The 16,445-nt window shown below is 37.6% G+C and overlaps 1 protein-coding gene across 2 annotated transcripts in view; it reads right to left on the minus strand.

Annotated features, from left to right (window-relative positions):
* The window catches only part of ptprn2 (protein tyrosine phosphatase receptor type N2), a 189,893-nt gene that overhangs the window by 12,942 nt on the left and 160,506 nt on the right, over nucleotides 1-16,445 (minus strand). For both annotated transcript variants that reach the window (XM_036521610.1, XM_036521609.1), the window contains 4 exons: nucleotides 14,051-14,198; nucleotides 12,274-12,347; nucleotides 5,270-5,347; nucleotides 179-298 (listed from right to left, as the gene is read on the minus strand). In XM_036521610.1, coding sequence (XP_036377503.1) covers nucleotides 179-298; nucleotides 5,270-5,347; nucleotides 12,274-12,347; nucleotides 14,051-14,198 — 420 coding nt within the window. The remainder of the gene's footprint in view (nucleotides 1-178; nucleotides 299-5,269; nucleotides 5,348-12,273; nucleotides 12,348-14,050; nucleotides 14,199-16,445) is intronic.

Below are 16,445 nucleotides of genomic sequence, written 5' to 3' on the forward strand. Positions count from 1 at the left end.
ATAATGGGCTCACACTGTACATTAGAAAAATGTAGTCTTTTGAAGATTTAAAAACATTATGTTAAAATAGATTCTAGCTTTAAATTCTAGCTGGCATTATAAGAAAATACATCTAAGTGGTAAGGAAATGTATTTATGATTGCATAAACATGCCCACAAACAGTCTCTCTTTAGGCACCTCATAGATGTGGTAGAGGTTTGAACCCTCATCAGGCCAGTAGTGGTAGCTCTGCTTGACTCCATTCTCTGCAATGGGTGTCAACATGACAATGACCACGCAGCCATTCTCCCACACCATCTGCGGACAAAGAGACAGGCCACCGTCACACTGTGACTGCCTAATTACACTGTGACACCCGCAGAAACGCCGCGCTCCAATGTGCATGCTACTTCCATTCACTCCGCTCCCCGGACACTTTTCTGTTCCATCTCCAAGATCCTCATTATGCTGCCTTTTTTAAACTATTAAAAAAAACATAAAAGACAAAATATTCACTTTAAGAAAATTATATCAGTGTTGCCTTATTCTGAACCTCAAGAAATATTGTACTTTTGTCTCTGTCCTTCTAGGAAATTGGATATCCTTGACTATACAACAATGTTTAATTATTTTTTTAATTATTAACTTTTTTTTTTATAAAAAAAGTTATAAAAAGTTATATTTATAAAAATACATATTATTTTTTGATGCATTATGCATACATAATGACAATGTAATGAGTAAGAACAGTCAAGGGATGTCTGGGAGAAGAGGCATCAGTGTTGATTTGGACACCTCCCCATTTCACCCCCTGTTATGGCAGAGGCAATCTTTGTTTTCTGTCGTTTATACATTTTATGTCCCTTGCCAAAGACACACAAGACTGGTGAGGAATCTCCACAGTCCCCCTACAGCCAGGCACTCTACGTGCGTACTCTGCAAGGCTAAATCAGAATCTTATTTCTTACATCACCAAACACCTTAAGACCGTAAGAGCCTGCCCTCTTTTCTTGGGCATTTCAACTAGCCTGACTGCTATAGTTAATTTAATCTTTTCTTAACAATTTAATGTGTATTTGGAAGATATAGGCCCACTGAGGCCATTACGAAAATGAGGGAAAACACTGATTTTATGAGAGCCATAAAAACACAATGGTCTTGACTATAAACTAATCACACAGTTTCCACCCAAGAGTAACATCACTGTCTGTGTATGTAGTAGACACAATGAAAACGATAAAAGAACATAAAATAATATTATGGAATTGCATATTCTTTTTGTATATATTAAGAAATGTCATGGGAGGGGAAAAATTAAACCTCATGAACCACCCACAAACAGAACCCTAACTAGAAGTAAGTTGAAATATTTGTTAACATTCTGAGAGCTTTCATTAATTTTCATTTACTATATTATTTTTTCACAGCTGATTAGTTTATTCATGTGAATGACTATTTATTTTTTTCTCTTTATTCCTAGTATTGCTTGGATTCAAAGGAAGTGTGTCAGTGGTAATTTACTAAATTTGTAACAAACAAGGAACTGCTTCATTTTATTAAAACAGCTGAGGATGCAGTGGGTTATTATTTATTCTGATGATAGAATTCTTGTTTAACACATTAAACAAGAATTCTATATTTTTCTCAGAAAAACTTTACATTTGGTATTTTAAAAACAAAATAGGAAAATTTCTTCTAACTTGTAATAGCATCAATAACATTCAATTTATTTACCTTTTGAGCTAGCTAACTAGAAGTTACTCACATTTTACATCTATTCTCTACATCAAGATAGCTGTCTTGCATACATGTTACAAATCCCATGTTGCTCATGCCTAGTGTAGCTACCGTAACTAGCTAGCAGCAGCTGAAACACAGCACCTTTTCTGTAGATATAAAATACAAAAAATACTGCACTAGTTAGCATTTACTTTACTGAGCATAACCTTCCAGCAATCTCAGTGGCAATGCCTTATTCTAAAACCAAGCATAGCTAGCTTGCTATGTTTCTGATTTGAATGCCTCATTACTTGAAAACTAAGTTTGCAGACAGCTATTGACCATGTACTGTAAAACTTGCTTTTGCTTTATGGGGATGGGTGTACTAGTGGCTTCCCTGGACTCTTGATTCTCAGGACAGTGGTTGAATAAACATATCCTTTATCTCTGCAGTTCTCATAGATGCTGACTGACATTTGAAAATAAATCATTTCGGGGTACTTGCTAACATGTTGGTGTGAATAATCACTCAATTATATAAATTACTGTTTCAAATCAACCATTTAGTCTTGTTTCAGTTTTTCAGTTAACTCTTTTTGCGAGGAATTTGGAATTGAGCAGGTGCATTGATTTCAACCACTGGGGTATTTTCTGCTGAAACCTTGTTATAGCAATGCATTAAATGTTTCAGTGCTGCTGTTGTTCAAAATTGGTATATAAGCCTCTCAACTTACCAGTTGAGAGGCTTATATACCAAGCCATAGTATAACATATTTTAACTGTCTATTTATTTATTATAAATCTGTTGTGGAAAGACAGATACTAAAAGATTCAACTGAAAGAATAACTAAGCATGATGCTCATCTTTATACATTTATTCAATCAAAGTTTAATCATAACTCATCACACTTCAAATTAACAAAACAGATTCATATTCCACTTTTGATAAATTATATCTCCACAAGCAGAGTCTAAACCAGTGATCCTGAAAACTTTTTTCACCAGAGATCTGAAAGTGTAGCTTTCCATTTATTTTAAGGTAGTAAGTCATGTAGAGTCTGGTTTAAAGTTCTATTACTTCTATTACTTTCATTATTTTATGTGTTATTTCTCACTTTCATGTTGGACTTCCCTGAAATAAATTTAGGTCCTGACCCACTGCTCGTAGGGGTACCTTTTTTGGATATCAGATCATTGAATATAAATGTGTTGTGCTCAAACAATTTCTGCACAGTTCCGTTGTAAGCTGTAGCTAATGACTTTAAAACTGTTGCAGAGGAGACATTACTTCTCAGAATAAAAGCCTTTTGCCAAAAACCTACTTAATGGCTTCATAAACAGCCACAAGCTCACTAGATACAGAAAGCTATAAAAAGTAATTTTTTCCACTGTCTTAAAAAATGTAAATCTGAATTTGGAGGCTAATTTGGTTCCATGTGCTGATTGGCTTTTTCAAAAAGCTGGAGAGAGAGAAGGAAAAGAGCTGCTTTATAACTGAGTAATCAGGCAAACAGAATAAAAAGGGCTCCGTGTGTGTGTGTATGTGTGGGGGGTGGGGGATGGGGGGGTTAAGGTGGGGGGTAGGATTAGGAAGAGCCTTTCAAAGACCAGTGGGAGCCCAGTTTGGATTAGAGTGGCCCTGTCGACGTTACATTATTTGCATGTCGTGCAAATTGCTATTATCAGCGGCCAGAGTTTTACCATAGGCATGAGGTTAACATGGTTTCCATCCCTGCCGTTTAACACCGCGTGTGTTATTTCTCCAGCATTACTCACATTTTAGAAGCGGAATTTTATCGACATGAAACAGAAGACCTTCGATGCAGACTTCAAAGGCACCTGGTGGCTTTGATGGGAGCCACTAAAAATTTCAACATAATTCTCATTTGGCTTATTGACTTGGTACGCTTGGCACTCCAGCTAACAATTTCTAAATTTGGTTCCTTAAATGATTTCACATGACTAAACATCAAATTTATTGCACATACACATACCCGATGTAGCTATGAATGAATACTGAATAAATACTTTTGGAAACATTGAACGCCTTTACTGGTATGAGATGGATTCCAATGTTACTGTTGGTCTAAACTAAATTTCACTGAAAATGTTGCTGATGAAAAGGTTAATTCACATTAATGAATATCCAGCCATTTAAACACCAGAAAAAATGAGCCACTGAAAACATTTTTCCCACTACAAGAACAGTCTGATACTTGTTATTTAATTGATGCGGTAGCATCAGAAACGTTAATAAAGAGAACAAACCATTTTAAATCTGCATATTCAATTAAGGAGCACTTTCCAAACAATGACGCAAAATTGGTGGCTGTGTGCAAACATAATCCTAGCAAAGCCCAGCACCTCAATAATCTTTGCGTTTGCTTTGTGTTATTTTTTAAAAGGCTCACATTTTATAGTCACACAAAAAGGGTATTCTGTTCAGTTCTTCTTTTGTATTTCGAGGTATTATTAAGCTCTTATCTCAAGGCTGACTCAGATGGACTCAATCCAAAATACTACCATGGTCGTAAGCTAGCAGGACAACAGCTGGCCTCACTGCCTTTCAATAAATGCACGTGTCACAAATGGTGAGTTATATTTGATGATTTTCTGCTGCTATGTGGGAGCAGTGGTCTTCCTAATCACATTAATATGTTATCATAAAGATGTAGCCAAGTGTGATCTGAAGATTCTCACCATGGTTTATTCTTTCTCCAGTATGACTTTCCAATGAGAACAAATTAAAATTTAGTGTTACACCTTGGGAGGAAAAGGATTTTTCAATAATTCAGTGAACTTAAATGGAGGGAACAGATATCATGTTTAAGGTGATTGCTTAGACTAGCGGGACACAGGAGGTAGATATCTTTTTATTGTGGATTTAATTTGGTGGCCAGAAGGGTTAATCAAGCCTAAAGGTTCTTGCTAATCAAAAAACCCTTTTCAGTTTTACTTACTTTAAGACTCAATCAATATTGCCATGCTAAAACTGACCGTTCCATTGTGCTTTTAATCTTTTAAGCACATTATGCTGGGATCTACATTCATTGTCAATCGTTGAATCAGAGTATGTTTGCTTCATGAACTAAAGAGCTTAGGAGATCCAATGCTATTCAGAGCATCCATGTAGAGTATAGTTGGTGAACAGCAGAAGCACTAGAACCAATGTGGGAAGTTTGTCATGAAAACCTTTGCATGCATGTCAAAAAATGACCCCTCCTGATATCTTCTGGCTTCTGAAGACATGAGGATATTATGTGGGGCTTGATAGCAGCATTCACTCATTTATCATACAAAGTTACGGTGAGTGGTTTTTAAAAACAGAAACCGTGTAAGGTTGGTTGGGATATTAACTAAAGGGATATTAACCAGGATGAGCTGTACAGACATTAAGAAGCTCCACTCCATAGATTTATGCACTTCCACACATATTCCTTTCAGGCATATGTTTAAAAGACAGCAAACAACTGATCTTCCAATAGACGGGTTTGCTGACATTCCTGTGGACACCTGCCCGAGGACAATACCTATTTTATAACAGGCAGAAGACAGGTAGAAGTTCTTTACCTGCCAGAAATTGGCGACAGTGGAGGGCAGCGGGCCTTGAGTGGCAATGTAGGCCGGATTGCGAGGGTCGTGGTCCATCTGGACAAAGAAGGGAATGAAGAAGGTTGTTGTGAATGGATCACTATCATGCTCACAGCAAACAGTAATCAGTCTCTCAATTTTGTCAGTCACCATGGGGAATTTCAACATATCTGATAAACGAGACCTTGAATCAAGTTCTGTTTTCTCTGATCATCTCTGTTTCCTTGACAACCAGGGCTAGGGGGTAGGGGGTGCGTGTGGGGATTGTGTGGTTAACAGTACATGATGCTAGGTTTTATCAAATTTTTGTAAAGCAAAAATACATTTAGCCACTGTCAAAGGTCAACGGATTGACAATGGATATCTTGCTCATATCTTCTGTATAACATTTCAAGTCTGTAAAAAGCATGTAATTCAAGTCTGTATACGGAACATAATTCAAAGAAATGTCTATCACATCTATTCACAAAAGCACTTTGTTCATTAGCGTTGTTAATACAGGGAATATTTCTTCATACAAAAAGAGAGCAATTATAATAAGCTACAGAGAGTCTCTTTGTAGCCTCACAGGTTTAATGAGATTCTTCATTATAACTCCTTCATAAAAGCCTTTTTTTGTTGTTTTGTGTGGAATGTATTCAATCAGGCATGGATCTCTGGTGGATTTGTGAACACATACAGCAAGCTGTCAAGAAAAGGAAATGTCTGCAATGCTGGTCCTTGTATTAAAGAGGCTATAAATAATCAGAAAAAGGCTTGGAGTGCTGAAGCCTCCTGTCCTCCCTCTCTCCTCTCAAAGCATGACCATTCTTTCATATTCCTGATTAAAGCAAACCTGGAGAATAAAATGGCATTGCTAATCAAACGCCTTTTCCTGATGGGAGTCGAGAACGAGCCTAACAGAGTGTCTACGCAGAACATGGAGCCTTTCCGAGCGAGCGTTCGGGGAGCAGAGCGTGAGACAGACACAGTCTTGGAAATTTCACCCTCACTCCTGTCCTGCCTTTTTGCTCAAAAGCCGCAGAAGGAGCATTTAGACAGCAAGCACCTAAACGTCTTGGTACAATACATGATCTAGTTGAGACCACATCACGTCACCTTTTGAGGGACCTTAATTCTTTTGTCAAAGAAGTCAGTGGAATGATGATTTATATGAAATATAATGAAAAATAGTTGCACTGTCATTACACAATACAGACCAACTAATGTTTACAACATAAAAACGAGCCATTTCTAAACCTTCTTAGAAATAATGCTTCTTAGTTTGAGGATGAAAACGTAATTATTTTCTTCAAAGAAAGCATGGACTATTATAATAATCTGAATGTTATTTCTGTACCACTGTTCTAATTTAGAGAGCAGCACTGTGTGACCATCAATCTTTCACGCTAGAAAGCACTGTGACAGTTAAATGAGGGGAGCCCAAGCATTAAGCTCAATGTTGTGTCTGCATATTAAATGCATTGCTTACCAGAAAACTATGGCTGGTTGGGAAAACGCAGAGCAGTCAGTGAATCTGTAAAGGTTTGCCCTGGGTTAACGCAGTGGGCCTGCTCACCTCATCAGCATTATGCATACGTGTGGAATCCATGCTTCTAAAGGAATCATGAGCCAGTGCTTGTTCCCTCCACTACTGTTTTTGACACTTCTGCAAACCACAGGCCAGATATGTCAAGAGTTGGACAATAACTGAGTGACATTTACATGTACTACACTGAAAATGAATGTCATTGTATGGAAATCATAATTGTAAGAGAAACCAATCTGGCTCTGAGATTTTATCAGGCAGTCTGATGAACGCAGACAGTATGTAAGAATTGTTGATCTCTTTTTTTCATGGACTGAAATATTGAAATGTTTATCTTAGCTCAAGTTTACTCATAAAGTTACTCCCAAGACTAAAATTACTTCACAAAACATTACTGTTATTAATTACTTTTAAAAAATGACCGCATACTGAGGGGGTAATAATATGCCGAGGAAAAAGGAACTGTCATTGTACATAATATCAAAAATCCCAAAAATTTATGATTGCATACATTGGTAATATTCTTATTTGAGAAAACTAGAGTCTATGTCTACATTAAAGGTATTTCTTTGTTAATACCGCATTCAAGGCAAGATTGTCATACTATAATTTTCAACATTCCTGAGCTGACCGTTCTTTAAAAGAAATGACAGCACCGTTCCAGCACTGCCACATTTCAAGGACGCAGGCATACAGCAGCTACTCCCCGACATCACTGCATGAATACTAAAGCTTAGACGTGAAAGTAAAGGACCGGGTTGCTTTGTTTTTTGTTATCAGGCAGAGGCAATCCACTATAAGGGGGGAAAAAAGCATAGAGGGAACTGTGCAGAACAGCATCATAGAACATTTTTTTTCCGTTCAGCACAACAAGGGCCAATTCGTCTGCAGGAGACCAACAGCACATTCAGCGTTCCTCTTTGAATGAAATCAAAAAGGTAGACTGAGAAAAAAAAAAATCAAAAAACATGTCTGTCATAATCAACAAAAGAGACTAAAGCTGCCCACATTCTAATGAAGCCCTATTTTTATCATAGCAGTGGAAAAAGCAAGAGATGTGTGGTTTTGATTGTCATCAAGCAAAAAAAAAAAAAAAAAAAGCTTTTTGAATACATCTGGTGAATTCGGTAAATCATACTCATGTTATGACATAGGGTGATACAACACTGACTACTTCCAGCTGGACTGAGAAGAGCTGGTCAAAAGAATCGAAGTTAAAGGCATAAAAAATTAGGAAATAGATATACCAAGTGCAACGGATCAGTGGGTCCACACTGAAGCTGAGGGCATTACCCTAATTGGGGTGATGTCACAACAACTCTAGGATTGATTCATACATTTTCATAGATGTCTGAATCAATCCTAGCACCTTTTCTTGTACTCAGACACTAAGTACATTCTTAATCTGATAAAATACAGAAAAACAACAAAATTGCTCATTTGGACTATTGAAACAAAATAAATTTTCCAGTTGAATGTTAATGAGTGGTTAAGACTACTTGAAAATTTGAATCACACACAGACAGATGCCAGAAATACATAAACGCTGAAGGTAATGATCTTATACATATGTGTGCGGACACATCACTTGCATTTTTGCAAATGCTGGAAAATTTACAGAAATTAAAGTTCATTTGAAGAAAAACACTGTGAGCATTAAAGCAGATCACAGCATGTGTATAATATTGGCTCAATGCAAGAAAAATGAACAAAATCCAAATCACCATGAGACAGTTAAAACTAGGGAGTGCCAGGTTACAAGCACATCACAGAGACCAAGGCACACCAGAGAGGAGATGCTATGAGGGCATTAGAACCAACCAAGTAGATGCTAAATTGAAACAAATAGCAGGCTGGTGCCCACAGATAGTTAGTTACTGTAGGTGGGATTATTAATCGGACAGTCAAGATACTACCATCACTGTTAATGTCTGACATAAAATCGCCTGTCCATCCTGTAGCTAGCTAAGTACTGCTGCATCATTTTGAAGGAATAGATAACAATCTAACATCACTGGGAAACAGTTGGAGCAGACCATGTTATCTCTGACACCATGTCAGAACCAAGACAATCAGAGTGGTCAGATTTTTTTATTGATAACATTTTGGAATGGTTATGGCATCTGGTATTAGGCTGTCGTAGTGTGATATGTAGCTAGCCAACAAAATAACCAAAATTTTCATTTGTTTGCAATTCACATTCGTAAATGGACATTTATTATTTTAAAAATGGATACAGATTATCTATCACAGATGACTGAACCTTAATTTTTGACATGTTCTGCCCCTAAATATCATGATCTGACTTGACATCTGACATGAGGATATATTCATTGATTGGTCTATGTTGTTGTCCTGGAGATTCTGAATGGCAAACATACTGAAATATATAGTAAAGCTGTTTTAGGAGCAAGAACCCTGGTTTGTGATCCTGCCCGGCCAACTGACACTCCTCCCATCATTTTTTGGCAGATACACATTGATTCCAAAAATAACTTTTTCTCCAAAACCCTCATGATAGAAATCCACCACAGCAATGGAAAAATATTACACCGTAGGAGAACCATACAAATATGTAAGCAGTGTGGTGTAGTCATAGGCAGCAGCACTAAAGGTGGCCAGTTTGATTCTCCTCTTGGTTATTTCTGTTACACTCCCAGTCCAGTTAGTTGAAAATTGTAAGCTATGTATTTGCTCTGGACAGGAATGTCTGCTAAGCAAGAGTATTGAATTAATGTATTGTAACTGACTGCATATTCATAAAAAACAAACAACATCTCAATAGAAAAATGAAGACTAAGGTGGACACAGCTATGTGTACATGGTTCATTTATAGCCTGTGCAGACACCTGTCTTGGCACAGCTCCAAAAAGGTGCTCCGTTTTCCTCACCTGGGTCCAGATTCAATGAAATTGCACTGTGCTTTGTCCACAACTTTGAGTAATATGTTCAAGCAAGTTATGCAGTACATTCTTTCAATTTTTACCAAAAATTTATGTTAATTTGTGCGAGCAGCGTGCACACCAAACACATTCCAATGAAAATCCTAAAACTTAAAATCCTAAAAAAGTCATTGCTCAATGTTAAGGGCAGAGCACACTGTGGTTAAGTTCAATTCAATGATTTGATCAGGAGTATTGAGACTAAAACTAAGACGGATATTTGCTTTTAAATGAAACCATAGAAAACTAAGACCAATCACTAAGTTCAACGATCACCACATATGGACAAACTGGATAGGCACCGAAATGGAATAAGACTTGCATTTTTTAAGTTGAAGCAAAGGGTGAATGTTAATTGAAAGAGGGATTGAGACCAAGAACAAGACCAAGATAGAAAATTAGCCACATAAAGGTTCATTTGAAGACCAAGGGCACACTTACACAGTACTGTAGATGCAGTCATATGACATTTAGCACACAGCAACCATTCCGGCATTTTCCTCCATCTGGGAGCTTTGACCTCCCCATGAATTAAGTGCAACTAAATTATAAAAGGACAACGTCTGTGTTTCCATGTTAGGTGACATCACTTCAGACCCTGTGGGTGTACTTGTAGATTCAAGCATTTCACACATATGGTGTAGAAATTTTCTTAGTGATTTCTATAGCATACCTACTTGTAGAAAGTCCAATCCATGATTATTTGAGAAGCAAAACTGCTTTTATCATCTGCATTTAGGTAGCAACACCTAAGCTAGCCCAAATGAGCAGTCTTTGGTACAAAAAAAAGAAGCACCTACAATGTCGTGGTCAGGACCTCTCATGGGACCTCTCAGTGCTCATTTTTATACAAGGTCATTAACAACCACTGACTTCTTGTTTTAACTCACATGGTAACATGTCAAACAATAGGCCTATATAAAACACCCAAACTTTTTCTTTAATCTTTAAAGATTCTTTCTTGACACATTTGCCTTTTGTATTAGTCAAACTAGCTTGCCCCTTAGCTAAATTCTGGAATGTGTTTGAATTTTAGTGTAGTTATGAATGGACCAAGCAGCTACAGCAGTGGATGTGTGAATCTCCCCCTACAGCATGAGCCCATATGAATCCTCCTTTACCTCCATGGCCCCTGATTCCAAGGAAAAGATTACACGCTATTTACTTGTGGACCATTTCCCTGATACTTAATGAGGACAAAGTACAAATGCTGACAGATATAATTATCACAATTTTGCTCTGCACAGCCAGGGTCTCCTTCTGCTGTAATTACCAGCCTTTCTGCAACATGGCTGTAGATCGTTTTTTTACAGAACCTCTGTCTACTATTAACATTGGGGGGCAACGACTCTGTCGCTGCTTCTTCTCAATGGAACAATGGTTCGGTTTGTGTGGAAAAATCTCTACTTGATTTCTCACAGAGCATGTGTCTGAACTTGACAGAGAAAGCATTTCTGCTTTCTCGTTGCAAATGTAATTTGAGGTTAAGGTATCACTTAAAGTGACAAAAAAGGTGAAAGAAATATGATACTTTTGCTTTGTCAAAGTGTTGTCAAGGTGACTGTTCTTGTGCGTAACACTTTTAGGTTTAAAACCCCAATGAGTAGTCAGTGTCAAAGGCAGCAAAACACTTTTGATTCTAGGTTTAGTTTTTTTTTTTTCCTTGCTGAAGTCTAATGTGAAATGATAACTTAAGAGCTCACTTGTAAAAATTAATGTACCTAAAATTGAGAGGGAAAGCAACCTACTTTGATTTGGGAACATGGTGGACTAAGATTGCGGCATTCACTGAGAGCTTCAATACCTCTGGTACTCTAATGAAAGTAATATGGATCTATTCCAGGCAAAAAAGACCATTGTTAGGGTGTAGGAGACAGATACCTGGGAATACAATTTGTTATTTCCATCATTTTCACCCTTTAGTGTTTAAAAAGGGGTTGTTGGTGTAGCACTGTATCGAATCCCAGCCTCTTGCTCAAGCTCTTGTATTTGAAATGCATAGTTTCCTGTTCTTTTAATGGAATCCTTTTCTGCCAGCCTCAGGGGAAATCATAAACTGCATTTATTTTGCCACATTTAAAAAGCTCCAGCATTTTCCCACCAGATGTGTTCTGAGACCCAGCTCATGGCTGTTGCTGTTCTTATTTTTATTTTGAAGAATCATACTGTATTAATCCACAGATACACAACTTATGAATAATGTTCTTATGTGCATGTTACTGTCTCAGTGTATGTCCAGAGTAGAAATCCAGGAAAAATGCACCTTGACACAGTGCTTAAGGACAATTACAAATTTAAGAGTCACAACAGGTTTATTGAACTATATTAAACAGAGGAGTAAATGCAACAGCTACAGGACATTATAGAACAACTTGTAAAATCCCCCTCTTTATGTTTTATACAAATGTTTGCCTGATGATTAACCCAAATGGTTGGACTAATTTGACATTTGTTATCAGACAGCAGCTGATATGCCTTGAGAAACAATTTTTTTTATGCGGATAAATACTCACGATTGGGCTGGCATTGATGTAGTCTGAATTTGCGTGGTTGTTTTCAACCTTCAGGGTAATTCTGTTGTGATCATCTGAAATACACAAATCAATCACTTAGTCCCCCTTGCTCACTATACATCACTTGAATTACACTATTCAACTACTTTATAAAAACAATATATTGTGGTATTGACTTGTATTTCTACTTGTATTCAAGCTAGATATATTTCATTTACACAACTGTACTTCATTTTTGAGGGAACAAAATATTGATCATATGTATGCGAATTTATGATTTATCAGTTTCAATGAATCAATTTATCAATTAATTTATTGTTCTATTTACTGCAGTTACTTTGCATTGATTCTCTTCATAAAGCCCATGTGGGGCAGGAGAGAGGCATGACAAGAGTTATTAATGTCATCCAACAAATACGAACTCTATAAAAAATACATAGACAATATAAGCACGCTCACACACACACACACACACACACACACACATATATATATATGATAGATATATCTATGACAGATATAAGTTAATGTAAAAAATGTGATAATGTAATGCACAAATGTAATAAATGTGACATCTAGATGAATACTCTGGCCTCATCTCCCCTACCACAAACGTGATTACTCCTTAACAATTTTAAATAAGCATGATATCATGACATCACCTTGACAAAAAAGTAGGGGAGAAAAATCTGAGTACTGAGAAGAAGCAGGCAGAAGAATGAGCATTGATGGCCAGTCTTGGTTTTAAAGCTGATCTGATCCTCTACACTGAGACAGGGAGGCTGCGTGGGGATTTTTTAGAAAAAAAAAAAGAAGAAGAAAGAAAAAAGAAATACAACATAGCAATTTTGCTGTGAAATAGTTTGGTTTCAAATGGATGGCCTTGCGTAACTGTGTAAATGAAATGGCAGGTTCACTCTGTTTGCCTCAAAAGCAATTGCAGAGCTGCGTGAGAGAGAGTGTGCGGACTGAGCTCCACACCCCACGGCAGCCATGCTCCAAGAGTTAATGGGCCACTGTCATCTTCAAGGGCATGGTTATAGCGGTTCAGTTTCAGCAAAGAGTAGTGGCAGTGGTGGTGGTGTTGGGGGGGTTTGGTGGGGGCAGTGGGTGGGGTTCACGGGTTTTGTTGAGTGATGTTGTATGAGGCTGATTTGAAAGATATTTGAAAAAGGAGGTTGTTTTTCCACAATTTAAATGCATTTTAAAAAGTTGCTGGGAAAAAAAGAAAATTACTTGCAAGAGCTAAAATCACAATAAACCTTTAAAAGGATGTGACACGAAATTATCTATGGCCCTTAGCACATTAATGGTAGATAATAGGGAACTTTTAATTTGTTCACCTTGAATCAACAAATCCTTGTATAACTGTAATCTGTCAGGCTCTTTCAGCACCTTCATTAAATAGGCGCTGTCCCAAGATATTTTTTGAAATGACAGATTAATGGGACCTGGAAAATCTGCTGTCTGCATTTTATTTGCAATGATTTTTTCATTTTCAGCACCACCTTGTACATTTTCCACTGTAGCACCATGAGCTGTTTGAGCAAAGTGAATCCAGCAAATCTGCACTGTTAGATTGACACCTGTTCGTGAGGATGCAGATGATGGCTATGCAGAAAAGAATGAATTTTTAAATAAACATAGTAGGAATAATTTTATCGCTGAATGAGACATTTTGGCTCATGACAAAATGAAAGATGTCAAAAAATGGATGTATTGTGGGTTGCACTGACACAGAACAGCCCGAGACATGACAGACAGCAGCAGCACTTACACACGACCACGGAATCAGAGCGGTTCTTCTTGGTGTTCTGGTCCTTCTGCCCAATGGTACAGGCATTAGGCTCAGCCTGATAGCTACACAGGGCCTCCCATTCTTTCTCCAGGCGGTTCTTGTTCTTCAAGTGGTCCTCCATGTAAGACTGAGGAACAAAGGACGAAGAAATCACATGTAAATTTGATCCCACGGTCCAAAGCTCCATTTTGAAAATCGACACGTCAAATGGCAAGCCAGAGAAAGACAAAGACAACCTGAACCAAGGCGGTGCCAGCTTTGAGGATGGGACCCAGAGGAAGCAGTAGCTTCCTGTTTCATTGAACCAGATAAAAAATATGTTGATGTAAAACCTCTTTATAAACTTTCCTTTCTAGCGCTTTGCAAGTTTTGACACACAAAAAAATGTACAATCCCCAAAACGTATATGTGGTCGTGTGCGTGCACCATATGAGAGAGTCTGACACATCTGAAAAAGGGTTGGGGTACTGTGTCAATGGAAATATGAACTGTGTATTTTTTTTTTTACTATAGTAGTGAAACCCTCAAGCCCCACCTGTCCACTGAGGGCAAAATGCCACTCCCCATCAGCTGACAAACTCGCACTGCGAACCCAGACGAGTCAGAAACGTTTATCCCACACCTCTCCACGAGGAAAAACGTGCAGCAAGAGGGGGGAGCCCAACAATCGTGTGCAATTAAGATTACTGAAAGGTCCTTTGCCCATTTGAAATACTTCAGGGTGATTCAATCACTCCTTTTACGGCTTGCGAAACCACTGATAAGATTGTCTGTTTTTAAGCCGTTGCTCTGAGACGTCGAAATTGAATTCGCTGGAGACAAAGGGGAAAAAAAGCCGCTTGTCTGACAAACTGGGGCCGGCCTTATGGAGGTCTGAGTCGAGCTGTTTAAGAGAGGCTCCTTATTGGCATGTTTTTTGCTTTACTGTCGCCTCTATGGACCCCATGGGGTTAAATGATTTACAGGGTATTGTATGAGAAAGAAGATTAAGTCTTCATGAAGTGATGTAAAAGCTCCGCTTTTTTTCCCTCCACGCTGAAAGCAATACTTGGATATCGCACCATTGTGAGAAAGAGGTTCAGACCAGGAGGATTGTTGTTTTACCTTCCTGCTAGTTATCTGTCTGTTGCATTCAGATATAAAACTATTCATTAATTCCCAACTATACTTAGTGCTCCTGTTTTTTTTAATTCAGAAAACCATCTGCACACAGTTTTGAAAGTAAAATTCCTCATTTAATGTAAGAAATGCAAAATATACATAGAATGAGGACAACAGTATTTTTGCCAATTTTAAGTGCAACACTGAGTCTGCTTAGGCAGTACACTCCTCATGTTAAGGTTATCTGTGATGCAGGGTTTTTGCAGCACTTTGTCTCCTACAGTTGTACATCCTCAAATAAAAAAACTGTAATTTATAATTGCGCTAGCCAGTTTGTGTGTGAGATAAACTCAAAGATGCTGTGAATTGCAGGAATAACCAGGCTGCTAACTTGTTTTACATTGTACCATTCCAGACCAAAACAAGCTAATTTTCTGTTCCTGGGGAGCCATCTAAAACAACAGGAAACGTGTTGCTGAGATAGTTAACTTTACCTTTCTCTCACATACTGAAAAGGGTTATGCAACTTATATAAAACTGTCAATGAAGACACACTTACATTGAACCAGAAATATATTATAACTGGAGATCAATTGTTACACAAAACAAAAGCTATAACCTTTAACCTGAAACCATAAGGCATTTTATTTCTTTCACAGAATGCAGTGTAAATTGTTTTGGGAGAATGAGGCTTTGTAAACTCAAACAGTCACTGAACCAGTCATTGAATTATGGTTAATTAGTTATAAACATGTTTTCTCCACCCATTCGTAAAACCTCTCTGTCCAACCAATTGTGTAAGTTAGTGTCAGTTATTACATACAACAAAGACACTGTATTTTTGGCACATGAACTCTGGAACTATTCTTATTCTTATTATGCTGATCAGCACATGATTTCTTTTGAGTGATTTTTTGCAAGTTTTGTCTGTTCACTAACTACATCACTCACCATAGTAAGGCTGCAAACAAGTCTGTTAACATACAACAGGTGGGAATTTATTAATGGCTTCTTAGTATTGTAAGCAGACAGGTGTAAGAAACACTTTCCTAGAAAGTATCTACTGCTTTAGCTTGACTGTAGAATGAATTTATCTCATATTTCATATGTTCCATATGGATGGATTTGATTTGATGGTATGTGTGTATGTGGGTGGGCACTCATGCTTGATGTAGAATTTTTTTCCCCATGGGCTATGATGATGAATACTAAGGTTTTACAGCTATAAGTAATAGTTTAGATACTTTTAGATGCTATTGACTAATTTATGTAT

Source organism: Megalops cyprinoides, chromosome 2, assembly GCF_013368585.1.
Source record: "Megalops cyprinoides isolate fMegCyp1 chromosome 2, fMegCyp1.pri, whole genome shotgun sequence".
Classification (NCBI taxonomy): Eukaryota; Metazoa; Chordata; class Actinopteri; order Elopiformes; family Megalopidae; genus Megalops; species Megalops cyprinoides.